Source organism: Canis aureus, chromosome 1, assembly GCF_053574225.1.
Source record: "Canis aureus isolate CA01 chromosome 1, VMU_Caureus_v.1.0, whole genome shotgun sequence".
Lineage (NCBI taxonomy): Eukaryota > Metazoa > Chordata > Mammalia > Carnivora > Canidae > Canis > Canis aureus.
Window position 1 is genome coordinate 17,871,494 of NC_135611.1, and position 25,309 is coordinate 17,896,802.

The 25,309-nt window shown below is 43.9% G+C and overlaps 1 protein-coding gene and 1 long non-coding RNA gene across 9 annotated transcripts in view; one reads left to right on the plus strand and one right to left on the minus strand.

Annotated features, from left to right (window-relative positions):
- ALPK2 (alpha kinase 2) overlaps positions 1–25,309 on the plus strand; it is a 136,333-nt gene that overhangs the window by 32,958 nt on the left and 78,066 nt on the right. For 6 of the 7 annotated variants that reach the window (XM_077891692.1, XM_077891665.1, XM_077891644.1 and 3 more), the window contains one exon: positions 583–700. In XM_077891692.1, the coding sequence (XP_077747818.1) occupies positions 583–700 (118 nt within the window). Of the gene's footprint in view, positions 1–582; positions 701–18,017; positions 18,150–25,309 lie in introns of those variants that run through there. The other variant, XM_077891682.1, reaches the window with a different exon arrangement.
- Positions 6,149–25,309, minus strand: part of LOC144310567 (uncharacterized) — a 42,178-nt gene continuing 23,017 nt past the window's right edge. For both annotated transcript variants that reach the window (XR_013376260.1, XR_013376259.1), the window contains 2 exons: positions 17,954–18,080; positions 6,149–8,792 (listed from right to left, as the gene is read on the minus strand). This is a non-coding gene — a long non-coding RNA (uncharacterized LOC144310567). The remainder of the gene's footprint in view (positions 8,793–17,953; positions 18,081–25,309) is intronic.

The following is a 25,309-nucleotide window of genomic DNA, read 5'->3' on the forward strand; positions in this document are numbered from 1 at the left end:
ATTTATTTATGGGCAACTTGATAAAAGAATGTTAGGATAAGATTGCTGATCCAGGTAAAATACTGGTTAATGTCCTATAGGGCAATAAACCATGACTTACAGAGTTATTTTTTTCAGCCAGGCAGAGATCATTTACATCTCCACTGGATAAAAATTTACCAGTTTACATGTAGCTTCACTAAATCTGGGAATTTTAATCAGTAGTAATCTTCGAATTAAACAGAGTACATTCCTCTAGATGGACCTTTGTCCCCCTATGACACTGAAAGAAGATCCTATCCACATTTTTGCCTCATATCCATGTTTTAGATAATTTTTCTTAATAGCTCCTTGAGATTAGGGAGAGGATCCTTCATTTTGGATGCCTCACCCCCACCCCAGCATCACATCATCTTAGGCATGTAGCATGCTCGTTAGTGCTTATTGAGTGATGCATTTGAATCCAGGAGAGGGCATTCCCCAACCGAGATACTTCATCATGCTCATCCCTATTGCTTATTACCCATTCTTGTTCATAGCTTTATGATTTTTTTTCTGAAAATACTTAATCCAATAAGAACATTCTTATGTCTTCATTATCAGGTCAACCCAAGCCAGAGGTAACTTGGTATAAGAATGGCCGAGCTATCGAGGAGTGTGGCATTGTTTCCAGTTATGAATTCTTCCAGAATCAGTATATTCATGTGTTACATCTCTATCGGTAAGTAAATGTGCCTCTGTGGACTGTTTAGCAAGGCCCCTGCATTATGTCATGTGCGGGTTGATGTCGGGGAAGGCCAAAAGATTGGCTCCTATTTGCTTTTCGTACTCCCATGTTAGATGCTATGAGCAGACGTCAGCCAAGGCATCCAGCTGAACTCTGTCTGGTAACTGTTCACACTCCTCTAAATTGCTGCCATTGATGGAATTACAGCTTTATCTAGACTTTTATTCAAGGTGGTCCGGGCATTTTCCTTCATTAAATGAGCTCTTCATTTAACCTTGTTCTCTCTGGAAAGTCAAGAAATGCAACAGGGTTTTGGCACCGTCACCCAACGTTTCTTGTGTAACAACGGAAGGAAGGAGGAGTGGCTGGCCATGATCCCATAGCACACTGGTGACGGCAGAAGGCTGGAAACCATGACTTCTGGCTTGATTTTAGGAAGTAGTATGGTCCAGTACAATGGTTTCTATTCTTTTTTGTTTCCCCAAGAACTATTTGTTTGATGAAATCAGGAAGCTCCACATATGAAGTAGAAAATATAAGAACTGCTTTGGTTGAAAGTGGGTGGACAGTCTGCATGCTCTTAGTCCTCTGTGCTACAGAACTGGTCAGATGGTCCTTACGGGGACTCTGAGGAGCCCCAGGTCTGCAGAGCAAGGTATGAAAATGACCAGTAGGCATGCGCATGTGCAATAGCCTTGGATCTGAGAATAACAGAGTAAGAATGGGGTTTGAATTCTGGCTCTACTATTTTCTGGCTGTTTGACCATAGCCAGGTATTTAATTGTTCCAAGACTGAATTTCTTTATCTGCAAAATAAAAGGATTGCTGAGAGAATTGAATAATATTACGCTTGTAAAGTTCTTGCTGTGTAGTAGTTGTTCAATAAACACTAGCTTTCTCATTTTTCTATCCATTCTTTTGTATCAAAATATGATCAGAGAACTCTTTATCATGGTTGAAATTCTTAACTGGCTTACAGAATATCTAACTTGATAGTCAAGATGCTCATTTATTCATCCACTATTTAATTCATTTTTTAAATATTTTATTTATTTATTTATTTGAGAGGGAGAGAAAGTGTGCAAGTGGAGGGAAGGGTAGGGGGAGAGGGAGACGCAGAACATCTCAAGCAGACTCCACACTGAGCACAGAGCCCAATGTGGAGCTCAAACTCACCACCCTAAGATCATGACATGAGTCAAAACCAAGAGTCAGACACTTAACCGACTGAGCCACCCAAGTGTCCCCATTTACTATTTAATTCTTTAAACAATATTCATCAAGCAGCTATTATATGGCAGTCATGTTGCATAATGCTAGAGGTAGAGATGAACAACATAAACATTGTCCATGCTCTCATCAAACTTTGAGTCTAGTACAGAAGATAAATGGTGAACAAATCATGCCATTCCCTCCCCTGCTCCCCAGTATACCTGAAGCCAGCCCAGGTGCCACTTGCCACCCTCATCCATGGAGTAGACATTCCTGCCTCTTCACTCTAATTTTGTCAAGGCCTTCCCCTCCTTTCTCTTCATCCTGTTCAACTTAGAATCCATCTCTATAGTTCACAGTAATTCTAGTTACGGCTCTGTCTAGCCTCGACATTCTCTTCTCTTTTGCATGGACACCTCTTTGGTGCTTATTTATTGCTTAGGATTGACAGTTCAGTGGACTGTAGGCCTCCTTGGGGTAGGAACAGTCTCTGTTTCACACTAATGCATCCCCTAGGACCTAGTAAAGTGCAACATAAATATTTACTAAGAGGATGGGTGTGTGGATGGTTTTATATATACCATAAATATATATGATGTTAATTTAGATCGACATTGGCAAACTTTTTCTAGAAAGAACCAGATAGTAAATATTTTAGGCTTTGAAGGCCAGATGATCTGTCACAACTACTCAACGACACCATAGTAGTATAAAAGCAGCCATAGACTGTATATATATATATATATATATATATATATATATATATATATATATATTTAAGCATGGCTGTGTTCCAATGAAACCATTTACAGAAACAGGTAGGGGACCAGTTTGGTCAATGGGCTATAGTTTGCTAATCCCTGGTCTAGATGGTAAGATCCTTGAGTATCTACATACTGTACTCTTTGTATGTTTTCCATTCTTCCCTTTGTCCCTCTGAGCACTCAATCCATATTCCTTGATTAATTTTAGTCTCACACTTAGCTAAAATATTATACTCACTTTTTTTAGCCAGGAGAGAGGCTTAATGAGTGTTCTTTGACTGATGGAATGCCACTTAAGAATTGAGGTTTGTTATCTACGTTATTTGCTGTTTATACAAGACCAGAAATGTAGGCACAACCAGTGTTTGTGGGGTAAGGGAGCTAAGGGATGGAGGAATGAGAAGACCATGATGAAGCCCAGGGGCAGGTGGGCAGGTTAAAATGGGAAGAGAAATTTATGAAGACAACTTGAGCTGTGGGCGGGGCACGGAGTCCTCATTCTCATCCCAGAAGTCCAGCAGGTTTACTGTAACAACTAAAGACCCGAGTTGAAGAAATGTATTCTTTCCAAACTCTTGTTTTGCCATTTTGAAAAGTAGCCTCTGGGAAAGGCATTCAGTCCTGGTACAAGGAAGATTGATGGGGCAATACGATATCAGATGCAGTTGTATTTTTCTGCTTAGGAATGTGCTAGGTACTAATGATCTTTTGAAAACTCTGACTTTTTAACACCAGTAAAGTTCTGAACCATAGCTGCCCATGAGCATCCCCCAAGATACTTTTAAAACCCTGTAATGCTTGGCCTTCAACTTTGACTAATTCACTCTGGACCCCAGGTGATTCCAATGTAATTGCCCAAGGTGAAAAATTCTTATTTATTTATTTATTTATTTATTTATTTATTTATTTATTTATTCATTCATTCATTCATTCATTCATTCATTCATTTAATCTTTACACCCAACGTGGGGCTCAAACTCACAACCCTGAGATCAAGAGTTGTATGCTTGGAGACGCCTGGGTGGCTCAGCTGTTGAGCATCTGCCTTTGGCTCAGGGTGTGGTCCCAGGATCCAGGATCAGGTCCCCGCATAGGGTTCCCTGCAGGGAGCCTGCTTCTCCCTCTGCCTGTGTCTCTGCCTGTCTCTCTCTGTGTCTCTCATGAATAAATGGATAAAATCTTTGAAAAAAAAAAAAAAGAGTTGATGTTCTTCCAACTGAACCAGCCAGGTGCCCCAAGATGAAAAATTCTTTGCATCCTAAAACATTCACCTGCCAGTGTAGTTTGACTTCTACCAGTGTGTTAAATGCTGCTTAGGCAAATGAATGGTATTTTGTGCAAATGTCCTCCAAAGATTAAAGGCTGGTTGTCAGGGGCAGCCCGGGTGGCTTCCCGGTTTAGCGCAGCCTTTGTCCCAGGGCATGATCCTGGAAACCTGGGATCGAGTCCCACATCAGGCTCCCTGCATGGAGCCTGCTTCTCCCTCTGCCTGTGTCTCTGCCTCTCTCTCTCTCTCTCTCTCTGTGTGTGTGTGTCTCTCATGAATAAAAAAAATAAAATCTTAAAAAAAAAAAGCTGGTTGTCAGTTATCATATTAGTCTCAGATTTTCTTGCCATCATCAGGACACCAGAAACCACCAGATTAACTCATAGTTCCCCAAAGAAAAGTACTTTTGTTTTTAATCTACATGAGTTTAGTCTTTAGGTCGTTAAATCTTCACTCTTAGGTGTTCAAAAGCTCCTCTTCCTGTGTTTCCCAAGGATTTTTTTTTTCCTGGCTTCATAAACCCAATCTGCAGTTCCACTCTGGTCAAGAACTTATCAATGGACCTTCTGATTTTACCTCTTTCCTCACCTGGCATCATCCTTCTCTATCCCTGGTCCCTGGGTTCTCCTCCACATACCCCTCTAATCTTGTAACACCATGTACTTTGAACAAGTGAGATTGCTAGAGGAGATTGATCAGGGCTGTTGTGACCTTTACATACCACAGGTCAAGTGTGCTTGGCAGGGGAGAAGTGGAAAGCCAGGAAAGCATTCCAAGGGAGGGCGACGTTAATAAGAGCATGGTTTGCACTGTAGCATGAAAACTTTTTTTTTTTTTTTTCAAAATACGTGGGGGTTGGGAGGAGGAGAAGAAAATGCAAATAGATGTTTTCTATCTCATAGAAAGTGAATTTTGAGGAGTGCATATACATGCAAGGAATTGTGGTCTTTTGTGAACACGATTTAAGGCAGCCAAACAGATAATCTGTCCAGGAACCCACACCTAGAGAGAGACTCCTCTCCTCAGCAAGGAGGTCACGAGCAATCACATCCCACCACGATGAGAGAGCACGGATTGCGAGAGAGGTGGGAGGGAGGGGAAGCTGGAGTGAGTGGGGTTGGTCAGAAAGCCTGGATCCAAGGCAGGGGTGAGGCTGCTCCTCCCACCCTTCCTTAGCTCAGCAGTCCAGCCTGAGGTAGGCTGGAGGCGTGCCCTGCAGAGGACCTGGTGGGGGCCACGCACAGTCACCATGAACCAGTCTGTGCTTGATGTATATGGGTTGAATAGTGTCCTCCCCAAAATTCATGTTCATCTGGACATCAGAATGTGACCTTATTTGGAATTAAGATATTTTCAGTTGTAATTATTACTGAAGGTGACATGGTGGTGGATTGACGTGGGTTTTAATTCAATAACTGGTGTTTTTTTAAAAAGGAGAAAATAGACACAGATGGGGACATAGCCATGTGAAGACAGGCAGAGCCACAGGGATTCAGCTACAAGCCAGGAAATGCTGAGGACTGCCCCCCACCACTGGAAGCTAGGAAGGGGCAAGAGAAGATTCTTGTCTAGAGCCTTCAGAGGGAGCATGGCCTTGACAACCTTGATTTGGGACTTCTAGCTTCCAGAACTGTGAAAGAATAATTTATTTATTTATTTATTTTTGCTACTCTCTTCATAGTGGTGTGTTATGACAGCTCTAGGAAACTAAAACATGATATATCTGAACATTTTAGGGAAAAAAAGTGCTACCATTTGCCTATCTTGACTTAGGGGTGACTGACTTCTCTGATAATGTAGTACTGGTCCCAAAATACCAGCTGGATTCACCTGGGCCACCTGAGAGGCATCTATGAGTCAAGGGGCAAGGAACATTTTTCCAGTTATGCCTCAAACTGGATATTGATTACTTAAGATTGTGAAGGAAAGATCAATATGAAGATTTCCTGGGTCACTTGTGTTTTGGCCCCCAGGGAACATTTGACAATGCCTGGAAATATTTTTGATTGTCGCGGCTGGGAGGGGATGCTCCTGGCATCCAGTGAGGAGAGGCTAAGGGTGCTGCTAGACATTGGACATTGCCCGGGGCAACGCCCTACAACAAAGAACTATCTAGTCTAAAATGTCAGTAGTGTTGAGGCTGAGAAGCTATGTAATAAACCACCACAAAACAGAGTTCCTTGAAATGGTAGTGTTTTATTATTTCTCATGGTTCTGTGGGGGTGGCTGTGGTTCCTCTGCTGGCTTGGCCTGGCTCACTCAATGCTCCCTCTGGCCACTTGAGTTTGAGGATTGGTTGGGCTGGAAGGTCCAAGACGGCGTCACCAACAGGTCTGGGAGTTGATGCTGGTTGTTGTCTGGGCCACCTCAGCTCTCTTCCACATGGGCTCCTATCCTCCTCCAGGAGGCTAGAACTGGCTTCCCCATGCTGTGGTCTCAGAGCAGCATTCCAGGGGAATGGATCTGCAGGCCTTTTGGTTGCCACCGTAATACCAATTCCAATACATTCCCCTGGTGGGAGCAAGTCACTGGACCAGATTTAAGCAGCACAAAAGTAGAAGCCACTTCTTTAAGAGTGGAGTGGCAAAGTCACATTGCAATAGGGCGCGCGTAAATGCACGGGAGGAAATTGTGGCAAAGTGTGTGATCTACTACACCTTCTCTCCATCTAACACGTACCTAATTAATCTTTTAAATCACCTACTTAAGCCTCTTCATCCTGCTGGAAAACAACTTTCTAAGGCTCCTTTTTGCCTATAGGACAATTCTTTCCATTCCTAATCCATTCATTTATTCTGCAAACATCAAGCACACTTGGTAGGTTCTCATCAGCCCTAAATAGGAGCATGCAGAGGGCTAAGAAAATGTCTCACCCCTGACTTCTGTGATCTCACAGTCCAGCGGAGGAAGCAGACACAGAAGAAGACAATTAGCAGAATGAGTCATCTTTTTTCTTCCTGATACCAACCAATTCTGACACCAGCTGGCTGTTCTACAATTCAGTTCAGTTCTGACAACCAGATATTCAGAGGTAGCATCAGACTCCACAGGTTTAAGATCTCCCTCCCTCAAGATCACCCCCTCGTCCTGCTTCAGACATCATTAGTTGCAAGTATTGGGTCCCTGGTCACTTCTGTCTGACTGGCTACAAAGTCGGGGGATTCCCACAATCTCCTCTCCCTCCTTCAGGTTGTGTAATTGGCCAGAACAACTCAGGACTCGGGGAAAACACTTTACTTACCATAATCCTTTTGTTATAAAGGGCACAATTCAGGAACAGCCAAACAGAAGCAATACATAGGGCGAGGCGTGGGGTCAGGGCTGCAGCACTTCGTGACCTCTCCAGGTTTGCCCCTCTCCCGGAACCTTGATATAGTCACCAACCTGGGCCCTTTCTCAACCCAGTCCTTTAGGGATTTCTCTGGAGCTTCCATTATGTAGGCACGAAATGATAGACTTTTTGGCCAATGGTGATTAACCATCTCTAGCCCCTCTCCCTCCCCGGAGGTCTGGGCCTGGGGCTGAAGTTCCAACCTTGTAATGGTGCCTTGGTCCTTCTGGGACCAGGCCCCCTCCCTGAAGCTTGCCTAGGGGTTTCCAGGCACCAGTCATCCCATCACCACACAAAAGACATCACTCCAGAGATTCCAATGGTTTCAGGAGCCATGTTCCAGGAACTTGGACAAAAATTGAGTATTCATTTTTTTTTAAGATTTTATTCATTTATATGAGAGAGAGAGAGAGAGAGCGCATGAGCAGGGGAGAGGGGAAGAGGGAGAGGGAGAAGCAGACTCTCCACTGAGCAGGGAGCCTGACGCAGGGGCTCTATCCCAGGACCCCAGGATCATGACCTGAGCTGAAGGCAGATGCTTAACCCACTGAGCCCCCCAGGTGCCCCCTGCACATTATCCTTTACTTGGCTTCTGTCTGTCTCCTGACTGGACCGAAAGCTCTGTGAAGCCTGGACTTTTCGTTCAGGGCTCAGTCGATATTGGCTGCACGAAGTTAGTGACTTCTGCTTCACTGATGTCCCCCTCTTCTTTGTTGGAAGTTCAGCTCCTAGGGGCAGGGAGTGGGATTTCTGTCATCTCTTATCCCCACAGACTCATGTGTTTGTAAATGATGACAAAATTCTCCAGGTCCTGCCTCAACGTCCTCATTTTCACTGTCGCCATGCTCTGCCCCTTGCTAGCTGTGTGGCCTTGAGCAAGTCCATTAACTTCTCTGTGCTTTGGTGTCTTCATAAAGTGATCTTTTGTGATCATTTAAATGAGATTTTTCATTCAAAATGGTCAACAAAGTGTGCATTAAGCATGCAACAAGTATCAGTTATTAGTTAATAATTGATGCCCTTTTCTCGACCACTCCCTGAAAGCAATGTGGTCCCAGAATTACTCTGAAAGAATTACTCTGCCCTAGCTGACAGCAGTTGTACTTAGAGCCAGGATAATTTTATCTGAATAGTTTTGAAAAGCATTAGAGTCCCTGGAGAATTTTCAAAGCCAGGAAAGAAGTGGACATTTAACAGGTGAGCTGGAACCCAGCCACAAGTTGAAGCTGCTTTTCTCATATATGCTTGTACTTGAAACCCTGTTTGGAAGGTTTTTAGATGGTCAAATCTGTGACTGTAGTGATGTCTTAGACTTTTTAGTTATTCCTCACATCTGGGTGGACAGATGCCAGGAGCACCGGGATACTGTTATATTCTCGAAGCCATTCTGGTTTGTCACAAAGAGCTGTTTATAAGTTCTTGTTGTCTGAGCCAGACACTTTGGTTTCTGGAGGCCGTCACCCTCTTTCTGGACATGATCACCCAGGGAAACCCAGACTCCTTGTCAAATACCTAAAAAACATGAGTCGTTGGTCAAAAATGAGTCTGGGCAAATGAGTATTGGAGAATTAGTTTCAAACATCTCGATCCCTGCAAGAAACACTTCAAGCCACACATCCCACTAACAGCAGAATTGTCACCATCAATGTTACTTACAAAAGAAAGGAGGTTTTCCTTTATTTCCACCATTTAGAGCAACGATCTGAAGCCAGGTTGTCTGGATGTAAATCCCAGATCTTATATACTGTATCATCTTCAGCAAGTTACTTAGCCTAAGACTCAGTTTTCTCATCTGCAAAATGGGGATAATGATAGTACTGCTTTATGGGATTGGTATGGGGATTAAATCAGGATGGGCGATTTAGAATTCTCTGCAAATAATATTTTATGCAAATGAACATGCCCCCACACTGAACTATCATTTTTGACCTGATTAAAAATAGGGCAACTTGGAGGTAAGACGGGTAGCAGAGCTTGGCAGTATTTTCCCTTGGCTATTTCCCTTTGGAGGATGAGATGTAATTAATGTGTTTCATCAAGGGACCGTTGGGTAGAAATAAAGACGACTGAATCCTGCTATGTCTTGGCTAAGACAGAAAAGGCATTTCATCTGAGGTTGGAAAGCATTTTGTGAACTTCGTGTTCCTGTGAGCTTAAGTAGGTGTAACAAGTCTTAAGGATGACTGGCGGAACTTTCTGCACCCCGAAGGCCTCTGTGTTCCCAGCACAGAGCCCAGGCGGGCGTTCTTCCTGAATGATTTCAGCATCGTGGGCATTCCTCAGACCATGCCTCGAGCATTTCGTGAATGAGTCCTGAGGGTCTGACGAGAAACTCCCATTTAGTCCCCAGGGTGACGGGTCTGTGCCGAGAATCCCCCGCCTGTCCTCACACTCTGGTTTTGACTTTGGTTAGGTAAGTGTGTCAGAGGAGTGAATGGTTATGGGAGCCACACTGTGGGACACTCATCTTTTCCTGAGCATTTGCTCCCACTGCGGTGCTGGCTCTCAGGGCAAATCGATGCTAGTTTGGGAGCAGGTGACAGACTGAGTCAGGAGCCCCTCCCAAATGTTGGGACAGAGAGGAGTGCAGTAATCCCTGGAAATTGGATGCGTGCTAAATGTCTTTGTAAATGCCACTCCATCAACACTTTCTGGGGACTTAGAGCAGACCGGTAACATTAGGGAAGTTTGGGGCCAACTGGGGTTCATTCTTAATTCGTAATCACAGAATCTTGTTCCAACACTTCTGATGATTGACAAGATGGGGAGCCTCACTGATGTAGAAATCACAGCATTAGTGCTAGTGATCACTTGACTGACTCCCGTTTTAAAGGTGAACGTCATAAAGATGCTACTTGACAAGGACAGACAGCGACTTGGGGGAAGAGCTGGAACCAACTCAGGCCCCATGAGTCCCAGGATGGGCTTTGCTCCAACTCTGAAGAAAGGGGTGTTGGGCAGTGGGTTGGCAGGGGAGTGCAGGACTAAGAACACAATTTGGTTTGGGAACATGTGTCCTTGTCCTGGCCAGCACAGCCTTATTTTCTGCCTCTCAGCCAAGAGTCCCCCATGAAATTTACCTCCATCTTTGCCCCATCATGCCTGGGAGCTTCTCCTACCTCTGACTCCATTCCCCTCCTCCCCGTACTTTTAGTAACTCAGTTCTGAGCCACTTTGGAACTCAAAGATGTTAATGAGGTCTAGTGGCTTGCTCCCACAGGGCCTTTGCACTTGCTCTTCCTTCTACCCAGAATGTTCTCTCCCCACGTAGCCCCATGGCTAGTTCTTGCATCTGCTGCAGCTCACCTGATCACCTAGAACTTCTCTGACCAGTCACCAATAGCTCTACCTGCCCCAGCACGTCCTACGTTTCTTATCTTGCTTTATTTTTCACATAGCACATGACATAATGTGTGTGTGTGTGTGTGTGTATACATATACTTAACAGCTTTGTGTGGGTGTAGTTGACACACAATGAACTGCTCATTTAAAGCGTTCAATCTGGTAAGCTCTGATATGTGCACACACCCATGAAGCCATCGCCACCATCAAGATGAACATGTCTGTCACCCGCAAACGATTTCTCGGTGTCCCTTTGCAGCCTGTCTCGGCCATTCATCCTTACACAGCAACCCATCTGCCTTCTATCACTGGAGGCTAGTTGTCTTTTCTCGAATTTTATATAAATGAGATCATAGGGCATGTACTCTTCTGTACCTGGCTTCTTTCACTCTTCATGATTATCTTGAGAATCATCTGTGTCCTTTGCTGTGTCAATAGTTCATTCTTTTTTATCATTCAACTGTGTTTCAGTGTTTCATTGTTTGGCTCAACCGGAATTTGTTATTCCATTCACCTGTTGATGGACACTTGCATTGTTTCCAGTCATGATGCATATTTATTTGTATTTGTGTTTATTGTGAGGATCCCTCAAGTGGATTGTAAATTCCATGGGAGCAGAAATATGTCCAGTGTTCCTTGCTGTACCCCAGAGCCTGCCCAGTGCCTGGTTATCATCACACATTCAGTAAAGATCTATGAGATAAATTATATAATGCATTCAGTGCTTTTGCTGTATTCACCACAATTTTGCCAAGAGAGGAGGGAATGCTGACGGGGTTCAGGATACATTACCTCAAAATATGGCACCTTGGCATATTAAATAACTTAAGCTGAGGAATTATTAAAAACGGCAGAAGGAGGAGGGTCTGAGTGCTCCCTCCCCCACAACCATCCTCTCCCTGCTTCCCTGCAACAGGTCTTAAAACTCGTCTGAGACAGGTACATTTCCTGTGCCAGGGGGAGGGGAGACATCTTTATCACCAGAGACAGGCAATTTGGGGCCAGGAAATCTGTACAAACAACCTTGTCAAACTCATTCTTACCTTCCTAGTTACTTCTTTACCATTTGCTACCTTTAGCCCAAATCCCTCTGTCTTACCAATTTTTCACAAACTTCTTGTTTCTTTGTCTAAAATGTATCAAACAACTCTGCTCTTGTCACTTCTTTGGGTCTTCACTCTCTCGTGAAGACTCCCTTGTAAAAATTCAATAAAATGTGTATGCTTTCCTCCTGCTAATCTGTCTTCATCAGTTTAATTTTCAGATCTGTTCAGGGACTCTGAATAGTTGAGGAAACTTTTTCCTCCCCTGCAGAACCATTCCATGAGCAGCCATATGAATGGGGGGGCCTGATTTAAATTACTATGGCTTCTTGGTGGTCAGCCAACTATTACTTTAGAGGCTGTGCGGTCTAAGGGGATTGTGAAGATAGGAAGTAATTATAAAAGGCCCTTGGCAGGAGCTATAGGAGCAGACCACTGTGTCAGTAGCTCCTGTGGCCATTTGAGCTCCCGGGAGTCTGCTCTTCTGGTCATTATGCTGCTGCCCCTTCACTGTTCTTATCATTTCCCATTCACTGGGTTGCCAGGCCAGCAAGGCAGGGGTTTTTCCTGCTCTCCAGCCCAGGCCAGCCTTCCTGCAATATGAGATGCTCCTCTCAGGTGCCATGTGGCTCCCTGCTTTCCTGTGGCTGCCTGGGGCCACACACCTACTCAGCCACAGGGTCCCAGAATATGGGATCAAGGCAGAGGCACAGTGAGATGGCCCAGAGGAATGAAAGAGAGGGACATAACATGCACTGAGGCTCTGGCAGGGCAGGACACAAAGAGAAGCAATTGAATTGTGACAGTTTCTTCCCTGACCGCAGACTCTCAGACTGATTTTGAGAGAGAAGTTCTCGGGTCTGGTTTTGTGCCTGGGTGGAGGGGTTGGTTTTTTTTTTAAAAAGCAAAACTAGCTCCAACACCCACAGAGCTGGATGTGGGGGCAGCTTGTCAAGCAATTACTGGGAACTCAGCTCAAATTGAGCAGTGAGTCAAGTGACAGCTGATATTTTTTTGAGAATTTAATAAAGGGACTTTCACTTTTTAGAAACATTGGAGTCCTGGAGCTGGAAGCAACTCTAAGAACTTGCCGCTCAAAGGTGATTTCAGAGCCATAGCAGCAGCCGCCACCATAGCCCCTGGAGCTCTCTAGAATGCCCAAGTCCTGACCCCTTCCCCTGCCAGTTGGATTCTGCATTCTAACAAGATCCCAGGAGATTCCTGTGCACAATGACACATGAGAAGCCCAGCTCTAAGGATTATCCCACACCTGGCTCTCTGTGACACACGAAGAACTCTAAAAAATACTGATGCTCAGGTCCTACACCTAAGAATGGCTGATTTAATTAATCCAACCCAATTGGTTTTTTACTTTATAGATCACCCAAGGCCCAGAAAGATCATGGGACTCTTCAAAGTTCTTAACAACTGGTTAGGAACACAGCCACTATTTGAAGTGAAAAAGTCTGTCTCCTAGGACTCGTGTCCTATTATATTACTCTCACTGCATTACTCTCTATCAGCCGTCTTCTAAAACAAAATCTACTAACATGTGTGCTGGATTATAACTCAAAACGAAGTGATCATGAGGCTTGCCTTCAAAAAATAAGGATTAATGGAGGGCCTATGGTACACTAGAACCATTCAAGACCCTGGGGACCCAGTAGGGAGCACAGTGAAGTCCTGATCTCATGGGGCGGGGGTAAAGAAGGAGTTACACCAGCAAAACCAGTAGTGTCAGGTGACAAACAGAAAAGGAGGTGGGGAAGGGAAGGAGTCTTGGGAAGAAGGGGTCTCTGCTGAGGTGCTAGGAGCAGGGGTGTGAAGGGTGAGAGCAGGAGAGGGCTGGGATTATCCTGGGGCAGAATGTTCTCTCCAGAAGGACCAGCAGGGGCAGAAGGAAGCTGGAAGTGGGAGCATGCAAGGTCATTGCAGCTACAGAGGAGATAGAGCAGAGTGGGGAAGACCCACAAGCAGCAAAGCCATTATCCAGACAAGAGAGGAAATGGCCCAATCCAGGGTGGACCTGGAGCATGGCGAGGAGCCACCAGGTTCTGTATCCATCTGCCAGGAGTTCCTGCTGGATTGGATGCCGAGGGGAAGTGAAAAATGGGACTCTGAGCTGTGCCCCATGAATGATTAGTAGAACGGAATCACAATTTTTTTTGAGACAAGAAGCAGGCCTGGATTGCGGTCAGTTGGGTTTTTGACGAGTTAGCAGTACTGGTCTTTATAAGCTAACTGGCTTTTATAAAAGAACTCTGGGTCTTCCAGTGTCTAGTGGTGTGCTGTTTTTGGCCTGTTCTCAAGATGCCATGTCTTTCATGGACAGATTTATAATTTAATATAGGAGTTCTTCTGTTGTCACAATGTGCCTTGAGATTTCTGGACACACTCTGGGCATTCTGCTAGCTTGGGTGGAATGTAGGGACCGTTTCTAACTACCCTTGGGTTTTCATTTGATAAGAAGGTCCAGCTGTTAGGGCGCCTGGGTGGCTCAGTTGCTAAAGTGTCTGCCTTCGGGTCAGGTCATGATCTTGGGGTCCTGGGATCAAGCCCTGTGTTGGGCTCCCTGCTCAGTGGGGAGTCTGCTTCTGTGCCTCCCCCCACCACTTGAGCTCTCCCTCTCTCTCAAGTAAATAAATAATTTTTTTAAAAAAAAGAGGGTTCAGTTGTCTGTTTACTAAGCCTGATGGTAGTAATGCTGGAGGTTTTTCTTTTTCTCCTTTCTGAAGTCAGTTTGCTTGTTTCCTATTTAAAGAATATCTGGTCAGCCTACATTGCTCCCAGAGGCTCAGAAAGCTGTCAAAAGCTTAGCACTTTTGTGTCAAAATAGAGCCAAGAAATCACTCCTGATACATGCCTAAGCAAAGATCCCTCCTCTCCCATCAACTTACCAATTCCTCTACCTCCTTCAGGGCCACACAGGAGCTAGCATTCATTTAGCTCAGTGCTTCTGAGCTCTGGTTCCCCTTTAGAATCACCTGGGAAGCTGCAAAAATATGCATGGTGAAGCTCCTCACCCTTGAGATGCTGCTTAATTGCTTTTGGGGGGGAGGGGTCTTGACACTGGTATTCCCACCCCTCCTTTTAAATACTTCATTCTTTAGAGTACTTTTAGGTCCACTGCAAAGATGAACAGAAAGTACAGTTTCCATACCCGTCCTTGACTCACCCCACACACAGCCTCCCCCACCATCTCCATCCCCCACCAGAGTGGTAGAGTTACCATCAGTGAGCCTATGTGGAGCTGTCATTATCACCCAGAATCTGTGGTTTACATTGAGGTTCACTCTTGGTGTTGCACAGTCTATGCTTTTGGATCAATGCATAATGACATGTATTCACCATTATAGTCTCATACGGAGTTGTTCACTGCCCTAAAAATCCTCTGGCCCTGCTATTTTTGAAAAGCACCCCTAGTGATTCTAACATTCAGCCTGGGCTGAGAACTACTGATTTAGTGCTTTCTGTGTGCTGGGCCCTGCTTTAAGCACTTCTAGGAATTACCTCCTATAGTCCTCAGGTCATCCCCTGCTGTAGGTACAGTCACAGTACTTTAGTAGCTTGTCAACATCACACAGTGAATGGGCAGTGTGTGAACCCAGGCAGTCTTGCTGCAAAGTCTGTCCATTAACTGCTGTGCCATACTGGCTTTGCCATCTGCCTCTCCCGTCTGCTCAGAATTGCACTCGGGTGAAGAGGAAAAGTAGAATTTCCACTGCAGTTCACATGTGCCTTGTTCTCCTGAGCAGGACTCTGTGCCTTTCAGCTCACAGCTTCTGTCTTTAGAGCCCTTTCCCCACCAGCTCATTTCTTTACTGTCCCTTCCACATGACCTGCTCATTTCAGCTCTGGTACATCTGCCACGAATGCCCTTGCCACTTCCCCCCCCCCAAACCCGGAGCCAAAATTTAATCCTTTCCACTACGCTCAAGTTCCACGCTCCTGGCATGTTGTCTGAAGATCCAGGCCACCCTGACCTCTCCCCTCCTAGCACCAGAAATGCTCCCTTGCCTTAATTGGGCCTTTTGGGATTCAGTGACACTAGGGTTTGCAAATTGCATTTTGCCCCCTGTGTAACACCTGAAAGTCTCATCTCTCCGCAAAATTGGAGCTCCCCTGGGGAAGGAGACCATCAATATACCATTGATTTCTCTCCCCTTTCTCAAGTCCCACACACTGGCTGGGCATGTATTGTGGTAGGTCCAATAGGACATATGGGAGAATGAGGTGTTTCTGCTCCAGCAGGGACCACAGCCCATGTCAGGTCTGGAGAGCAGGAGCCCTCCATACTCCCCCTGGCACACTGTGAGCGTGTGCTGAGCATCTTACAGTATGGTTTCTGTTCCCCTCTAAATGGCTGCTTTGATCTGATTCCCAGGGATTCCCAGTTGGAGCCTGAGGTCCAAACTCCCCAGTCTCAGGTGGAAAATCCCCCACAGTCTGGGCCCTGCCCAAGCCCTGGTGGGTGACCACATCTCCTGATTTATCTGAGTCAGTCTCTATTTCCCTGGCATGGCCCTGGTTTCTGCCTGCAGTATTGGTGTATTAATAGTGTCCCTTTTCATTCTCAAAACTGTTCTGTTTAAATAATGAATACTGCAGTGGCCCTAGCTTTTAGCCCACCACTCCCCTAGGATCTCACCTTGAGGCTGTTCCTTGTGCCTGGAATGATCAGCTCCCTCCCCAACCCCAGGCATATACCAACTTTCCCGCCAAAATCCTCCTGTGTATGTCCTGTTTCCTGTATACTCAGGAAACCTTCTCTCATTATCTTGTGTCCCCTGACCTGGCTCTCCATAGTTAGGCATGTTTTTGATAGCCCTTGGCACGTACTGTCCTGTATTGTAGTCGCTGGTATAGATGCCTCATTTCTCTTATTAGATGAGAAGCTCTTAGGAAGAGCCAAGGAATTTACCATTTTTATCTTCTACATAGAGCCTAACACGGTGCCTTATGCATGGTAGACATTTCTTATAATTTCTTAACTGTGTTACTTAAGATAGTCACATCTCGGGTCTCAGTTCCAACTGAGTCAGTGAACTAAATCACCCTCTATCAGTCAGGGTCTAACCAGGAAGACAAAAACTATTTTCAAGCATTCAGTGTGGGATTGTGTGGGTGATTGAGCCACCAGGTCACCCAGAGATGAGCATCAGCAGGAAGCCATCATTCCCTAGGCTGCTCAGTCAAAGGGAGGTGGCGGGACTACTAGTTCTGGGTCACAGGACAGAAGCTGGAACCCTGGTGGGCCCGTCCTGTGAGACCTGGAGCTACTGAAGAGGACAGAAGGGATGTCCTTTTAGAAATACTACCTGAGGGGAGCCTGGGTGGCTCAGTTGGTTAAGCGTCTACCTTTGGCTCAGGTCATGATCCCAGGGTCATGGGATAGAGCCCTGGGTGGGGCTCTCTGCTCAGCAGGAAGACTGCTTCTCCCTCTCCCTCTGCCTGCTGCTTCTCCTGCTTGTGCTCTCTCTCTCTCTCTCTCTGTCAAAAAAATCAATAAAATCTTGAAAGAAAGAAAGAAAGAAAGAAAGAAAGAAAGAAAGAAAGACCACCCGAGGGTGACTTTTCCCATCCTCCCCCTCTCCAATCTCCTGCTGCCCTGTAATCAAATATAGCAGGAAGCCAGTGGTCCTGGGAACCGGGGATCCAGGGGCGGCACAGCTCCAAGTCCCCTTTCAGTCTTCAGACTTGTGGTTCAATAAATGCATCGGAGAAATGAGTGAACAGGTAAATGTATGCAGAAACTCCTCATCAGTTCTGAGGTGTATCTAGCTCGTAGAAAGTATGATCAAGAAGTTCCGTGTGTTCCTAGAATTAGAATTCTCCCATTTCTTCAACAAACATAGCTTTGGGGCACGAAAAAACCCAAGCCTTTCTTATTCCTTTAGTTATCCTGAATAATTCAATCAATCAAACTGATAGTAGCAGTTAGGCAAGTAACAAGATATGGACACTTAGTGTAAGAAAATACTTTGACCTTCACCTGGTGCTGTGACGGGGGCAAGGACATGGATGTCATCATGTAAGTATTTATTGAGCCTTGTGCTCTCCCTCCCCTCTGCTGCAGGCAAGGCTCAGAAAATCTGCAGGGTGGGGAGGTAATGGGAGGGGGGCTTCAGAGGCCTCCCACCCCCCCACCCCCCCACCCGAATTCCTGGCTGCCCCAGGGAAGACAACTGCAGACATTTTGTTCCCAGGTCTTGTTTCCCTCCACTGGAAAGTGGAGAGCATAGTAAAATAGAACAATACCTGAAACCCAGGGAGGATTTCCTGTCTTACCTCCAGCCAATCGCTTGAGCTTTGTCTCCCACGAACACTGTCCTCAGGGTGTCTGGTCAGATTGCAGGGTTTGTTTCAGCAATTTTAATCTTGGTTGGGAGAGTTTTCTGGGGAGCAGGGGAATGACCTCCAGGAGACAAAAGGGAGAAGAGAAGCAACCTGAGCCGGGGAAATCCACTTTTCAGTCTGCACGGGAGTAAGTCATTCTATTTTATTTGTCAGTGGAATGGTGAGTGAATAGATGTATGAAGGAATGAATGTGCAAATCCAACACCCCGAGGGGGCAGTAATGGTGGGGGTTGTAGGGATTTCATTTATTTATTTTTTTAATTTATTTTTAATTTATTTTATTTTAATTTTTGGGGGGGTTGTAGGGATTTCAAAGAATACCAGGTCTGATAGGTCTGTTTTGCTGGTAGCTAGAGAAAAAAATTGATTCCTTGTCTTCTTTTTGCACCTGTTACATTCTATTCCTCAACCCCCTATTTTCATATTCTTATTTGCCCTGTTCTAGTTCTCACTCGCATTTATAATCCTTGTTCCCAAAGCACAAAACCATCCTATGATCTTTTGTGCAAGATCTCTAGAAAATCTAAGGTTAGCACCCCCCTCCCACTCCTGTATTGATTGATCGAGCCTTCTCCAGCCCCAAATTACATCGTGTAGACCCATGTACCGAGCATTAAATGAGAATCTTTAGGGGGTGGGACCCAGACATAGGTCTTCTTCCTCTTTGTAAATCAGGAAACTGAGGCCCAAAGAGATGAAGTCATCTGCCTAAGACAGCACCTAAATGATTATACTGAGCAACGTGTCAGCCCTGCATTCTGTTGCCCATTTTCCAGAGTGCAAGGGCACTTCTCTGCCAGGTGTTTTGTTGTGAGAGAATTTCTGAGAGCATTTTAAAGCTTCCCTTGGTGAATAGCTTTAATTAGTGGTTTTCAAAGTGTGGTCCAGGGACCCCTAGGGTGCCTAATGACCTTTCGGAGGATCTGCAAAATCAAAACTATTATCACAGAAGTACTGAAACATTATTTGTCTTTTTCACTGTGTTGACATATGTAGTGATGATAAAAAGCAATGGATGGTAAAACTGTTGGTGGCTTAGCATGAATCTAGGCAGTGGTCCCAAATTATACTAGTTGTCATAGAATTGTTCACTGTTATGCAGCCATAGTTAAAAATCAAAACATTTTACTTGATAATGTTTCTGATGCATCAGTAAAAACTGCTAATTTCATTAAATCTTGATGAAGCACTTTTACTGCCTTGTAAGGAAATGGGAAATGGGAAATATGCCCATCCATCTCTGGTGGATTTCCTTGAGATGATAGTCGTCTTGAGAGAAAGCATATATATTATTGTTTAAGTTACAAGCTGAACTAGCCACTTTTTCATGAAGTACAATTTTTTTACTTGAAAGAACAATGGACAAACGATGATCATCCAACCTTGGATATTTGGTGAATATTGTCTTGGAAATAAGCAAAGTAGGCCTGCCACTTCAAGGAAAACTTACAGTATCTGGTGCTAGTGATAAAAATCCAAACTTTTAAAAAAGGTACAAACTTCCAGTTATAAAATAAGTAAGTCTGGGATGTAATGTACAGCATGGTGACCATAGTTACTAATGTTGTATCATGTATTTGAAGGTTGCTAAGGGAGTAGATCTTAAAAGTTCTCATTATAAGAAAAAGAAATTTGTAACTCACTACAACATTAGTGAGTGATGTTAACTAGATCTATTGCAGTGATCCTTTCACAACATATACAAATATTGAATCCTTATGTCATATACCTGAAACTAATGCAATGCTATATGTCAATTATACCTCAATTTAAAAAAAATCCAAGCTTTCAAGTTATCATTGCAGTCCCTTCTCTGAACTAAGGACTTCCACTTTCTTCAGATATTCTTTCTGCTTTTTTATTCTCCCTCGGGGACCCCCTTTATGTATATGTTGTGAGCTCACTGGTATCCCACACACACAGGTCTCTGAGAGTCTGTCCACTTTTCTCCATTCTTTTTTCTTTCTATTCTGAAGACTAGATAGATGCAATCAATCATCTGCAAGTTCATCAACTTTGTCTGCTCACCTCTGCTCTTGAGCCCTCTAGTAAATTTTTTCATGTCAATTATTATACTTTTTAACTTCAAAATTTCTATATAGTTCTTATTTATAGCCTCTGTGTCTTTATTAAGACACTCTTCTCACATTTTCCTTTAGTTCTTTAGACATAGCTTCTTTTACTTCTGTGAACACACTTAAAATAGCTAATTTAAAGTCTTTAGCAATTCCAGGGATGGTTTCTACTGACTACTTTCCTTGCCCCCAACCCCCATGTATGGGCCATGCTTTAATCTTTCTTTGCATGTCTCTAATTGTTTTGCAAAAACTGGACATTTTAAACATATAATGTGGCGACTCTGGAAAGCAGATTCTCTCCCTTTCACAGTGCTTGTTGGTGTTTGTTTAGTGACTTTTCTGAACTAATTCTTTAAAACCAGTATTCCTTATTGTTTGTGGTCACTGAAATCTCTGCTCAGTTAGCTTAGTAGTTGACTCATGACTAGACAGAGATTTCCTTAGATGCCTGGAACCAGTAAGTCTCTCAGTTTTTGTTGAAAGGCTCTGTGCACATGTTGGGACATGCCTTCAACACTCAGCCAAGCAGTAGACAACTCTGTCTTAGCTTTCATTTCCTGCTAGCACAGAGCCTTCAGGTCAGTTAGAGTTGAGTGCTTACTGTCTTCTTAAGTCTTTCCTGAGCATGCATACAGCCCTGGACATGCTAAGCCACACACATGTGCATAGCCTACTAGATTCCCAGAAACATGTTGGAGCTTTTCAATGCCCCCTGTGGGCACCTCATTCCCTATCTTTCCCTCTTAATCTTTTTGGTTAGCCCGTTGTTTGTCTCACCAGTGATCCAGTGCCTCAGGCAGCTGTGATGTGAAACAGTTGCCTCTGAATTTTTACCTGACAAATGTCTCAGGAAAAAGGTTGTTCACTCTAGTTGAACTCTGAATCAGAACACATAAAGACAGTCTTGTGAGTATGATTTTTCAGGGAGCCACCAGAGAGGTCGGATAACAATTCACTGAGAATGGGGCTTTGGAGCTGCTCCAACCCTGTTCTGCCCCTTCTGGTGGCTGCCAGACCCCTGACTTCTGCCATGATTGTGAACACTTGGTTTACATGGAGGTGGGGATGAGGGATTGGACTAGGGAAAGTTTAAACACCAGAAAATTTGCTATTTTCCTTGCGATTCCGTTATTTTTCTTGAATAAATCTTCAGATTTGTCTTTGGTTAATTTTCAGAATTCTGAAAAAGTTGATCCTGGCAAATTTTGTCAGTGTTCTCATTGCTTTTATGGAGGAGAAAATTTCCAGAAGTTTTAATTCTGCCATTACAGATGTCCCTCACCCTTCCACTGCTACCAAGCAACTTAGCACAGAATTGACTTATGTTGTTATGATTAATTAATATTTGTATTATTTCCCTAACTAGAAATTTCAAAAACTTGTATCCTTCATCAGAAGCTTAACAGTTTCCCAAATTATTTTGGAACCAACAGTAGGAATATTAATGCATGTGATTTAAAAAAGGTATTATTTAGAAGATCTCATGAACCAAGTTCCTCCAGATGAACAAATACATGATGTTACAAAATCATATATGGGTAAAGATGCATGTAAAATGTAGTCTAAACCAATGGATTTTATGTAACTAGTTGATAGGGGTTCAGATTCCACATTGCAACCACTCTTTGTATAGTATCAAAGAAGATGATCTATAATCATATGAAAAGACTATTAAAATACTCTTTCTTTTCCAACTTCATATCTGTGTGAGGCCAGATTTTCTCAATATACTTCAACCAAGCCTTATCGTATTACAATACAGAAGCAGGTTAAAAAAAAAAGACCAGCTGTCTTTTATTAAGCCAGATAGTAGCTGTGTGAAAAAAATGTAAAGCAGGGGCACCTGGGTGGCTCAGTGGTTAAGCCTCTGCCTTTGGCTCAGGTCATGATCCCGAGGTCCTAGCATAGAGTCCTGGGATCAAGAGCTTCTCCCTCTGCCTAGTCTCTGCTTCTCTTTGAATGTCTCTCATGAATACATAAATAAAATCTAAAAAAAAAAAAAGTAAAACAATGTTACTCTTGTGAAATTTTACTTTGTTTAGGGAAAATATGGGTATTTTAGCGTAAATATATGCTATTTATGCTAATATGTAATGGGCTTATTTTTGTTATTTTAAAACGAACAAAAGTTTTCAATTTTTCTCAGCTTTAATTTTAATATGGTAAATATTGAAAGATGTAACCCCCATAAACAAAGTTCTTGGGAGTCCTCAATTGTTTTTGAGAGCATAAAGGGGTCCTGCTGCCAAAATATTTAAGAACCTCTGGTTTAGACCAACCCAGGGGGTTCAAGCCTAGAAGAAGCCCCATCCACTTAAGGTCACATGTACGTCTTTTTCTTTAATATGGAAATGATTAATTTAGAAAGAATGTAGAGCATTCCAGCAAGACTTTCACAGCGAGGCAGAGGAATGCTGCTGCTTCCTTCAGCCAAAAGGAAAGATATGCAAGCAGGGAACGCAATTAATTGTTCAGGGAATTTCTTCCGGGATGCTTTTGCATTCCTGTCAAATCACTGTGGGGCACACAGGTCACTCTGCCAGCATCTTGCAGATTCGAAAGCCCAAGCCTACTGACATTGTTTCAGCTGCCACCACTGGAGTCTCCTCTTTGAGCTTCTCTTGTTCTTCCAGTTTCCACTGAACAACTTAGCACAGAGCAGACCCACAAGGTTCTCGCAGAGATTCAGATTGTTTCCCCCAGTAGATTGTTAGTCATTTTAGGGCTGGACATGACATGGCACACATCTCCTTGACTCTCGCTCAGCATTCAACCTGACACTGGGCACCAGAACAAACTCTTCATGAGTGTGTCAGTTGACCAATGAAGATAAAGACTTAGGACAGAAACACTTTATTTGCAAAAATGATCTCTCTACATTTGTCGCTTCCTTTTTCTGAATGTGAATTTTCTAACATGACACACTGAGCTTGACCTCAGAGAAGAAGGCTCTGGTTTCCTAGCCTAGCACCACCACTTACCAGCTTTGTCACTTCAGGGAAATCAATCAACCCCTTTGTGTCTCCACTTGGACGCAGGGAGCAGCATAGCACATTGTTTACTAGAGGGGATGGTCAACAAGCACAGTACTCCTGGCCAGATTTTCTCCCTCTCTTCTTTAAGATATTTAGAGATAATGATCAAGGACATGTCAACCACAAACCATAAGTCTCTGAAAAGAGGTCATTAGCTAGTGAGAAGAATCATACTTAATTTACTTCTTAGAGGTCAGTTATGCTTTTTCTCTCTAGTAGATTTAGGATGATTTGTAAATCTTCTATCACCTGAAACACATACCCCATAAAATCATACATTACTAAATCATAACATTCTCCCATTTGCTTATTTATTTAACCCATTATTTTCTCCATATTTTTCTAAAATTTGTTTGGTTTTACCCTCTTTGGTTCTTGAGAACTATTTCTGTTCTCTGCCTTTGCTAATTTCTCACCTGGTCTCTTGGCCTCTCCAGCTTATTTTCCTCGCTTCCTTTCTGTTCTTTCCACACAAGTCTTGGCAGGTGGTTTCTCTGGCATAGGGATTTGGTCTGGATAAATCAGGAAATCACAATTATTTGGGGTTTCCCAGTAACCCATGGTATTGTTTTATGCTCTTTCTAAGTTCCTAACTGAGGCTAGGTCTCCAAGGACTAATGGAAAAGAGGCAAGCAGGCAGTGGCATGGGCCATGTGAAGCTCAAACAAAGGCCTCTTTGTCTTCATTCAGCTTTAATTCAGCTCAATTGAGGAGACCTACATGTAAGTAATGAGGATGAGGATGAGGATGTCTCCAAGGGCAGGCCAAGGACAACTTATAGCAGAATGTGTGTGTGTGTGTGTGTTTTATTTTATTTTTTTAAATTTATTTATGATAGTCACACAGACACAGAGAGAGAGGCAAAGACATAGGCAGAAGGAGAATCAGGCTCCATGCACCAGGAGCCCAACGTGGGATTCGATGCCGGGTCTCCAGGATCGAGCCCTGGGCCAAAGGCAGGTGCCAAACTGCTGCGCCACCCAGGGATCCCCTTTTTTTTTTAAGATTTATTTATTTATTTAAGAGAGAGCCTGCAAGAGTGGGTGAGTGGGGTTAGGGGGAGGGAAGAGTGATGGGTAGAGGGAGAGAGAGAGAGAAGCAGACCCCTGCTGAGCGTAGAGCCTGACACACAGCTCCATCCCACCACCCTGAGATCACAACTGGAGCGAAACCAAGAGTCAGGCCCCCCTGTTTGGGACCTTTAAAAGCAGATTCTCAGGCCTTTTACCCATGGATTCTGATTCAAAAATTTTAGTTTCTTGATGATTCTTCTGCACACTTCTTGAAAACCAGAGGTAATCTGGTCTTAGCACTCTCATATCTTTTTTTTTTTTCTAAGATTGTATTTATTTATTCATCAGAGACACAGAGATAGAGGCAGAGACACAGGCAGAGGGAGAAGCAGACTCCCTGCAGGGAGCCCAATCCAGGATTCGATCCCAGGACCCCAGGATCACACCCTGAGCCAAAGGCAGATGCTCAACTGCTGAGCCAGCCAGGTGTCCTCCTCCCCCCCTTTAAAATTGAGTTATATTTGACATGCAACACTGTGCATGTTTTAAGGTGTACAACATATTGATCTGATGCATTTATTTTTTATTTTTTTATTTTTTATAAACACTTCTTTTTTTTTATTATTTATTTATGATAGGCACACAGTGAGAGAGAGAGGCAGAGACACAGGCAGAGGGAGAAGCAGGCTCCATGCACCGGGAGCCCGACGTGGGATTCGATCCCGGGTCTCCAGGATCGCGCCCTGGGCCAAAGGCAGGCGCCAAACCGCTGCGCCACCCAGGGATCCCGATCTGATGCATTTATATTGCAGTCTGATTACCACAGTAGTGTTAGCTAATATCTCTATCATATCACATAATTATCATTTCCACATTCTTATGTGGCATAAGGTTTCTGTTTTGCAAAGCCCCTTTACATTGATTTTTCTAATTGGAACTTCAGAATAACATTGTGAAGCAGATAGGAGGGGCAGGCACTGTTTCCTCTAGAAAGTGACCCTAAATTTCGTCTCCCCATGCTGTTGGCCAAGGCAAATCGAACATGGGCTGTGGCCAGCCTCAGCCACCCCTGGGTGGCTCCTGCTTGCGAATCAGATTATAAAAAACTAAGATATTAACAAAATTGGAATTAGTCTATTATTTTTGAAAATGAGGCATATC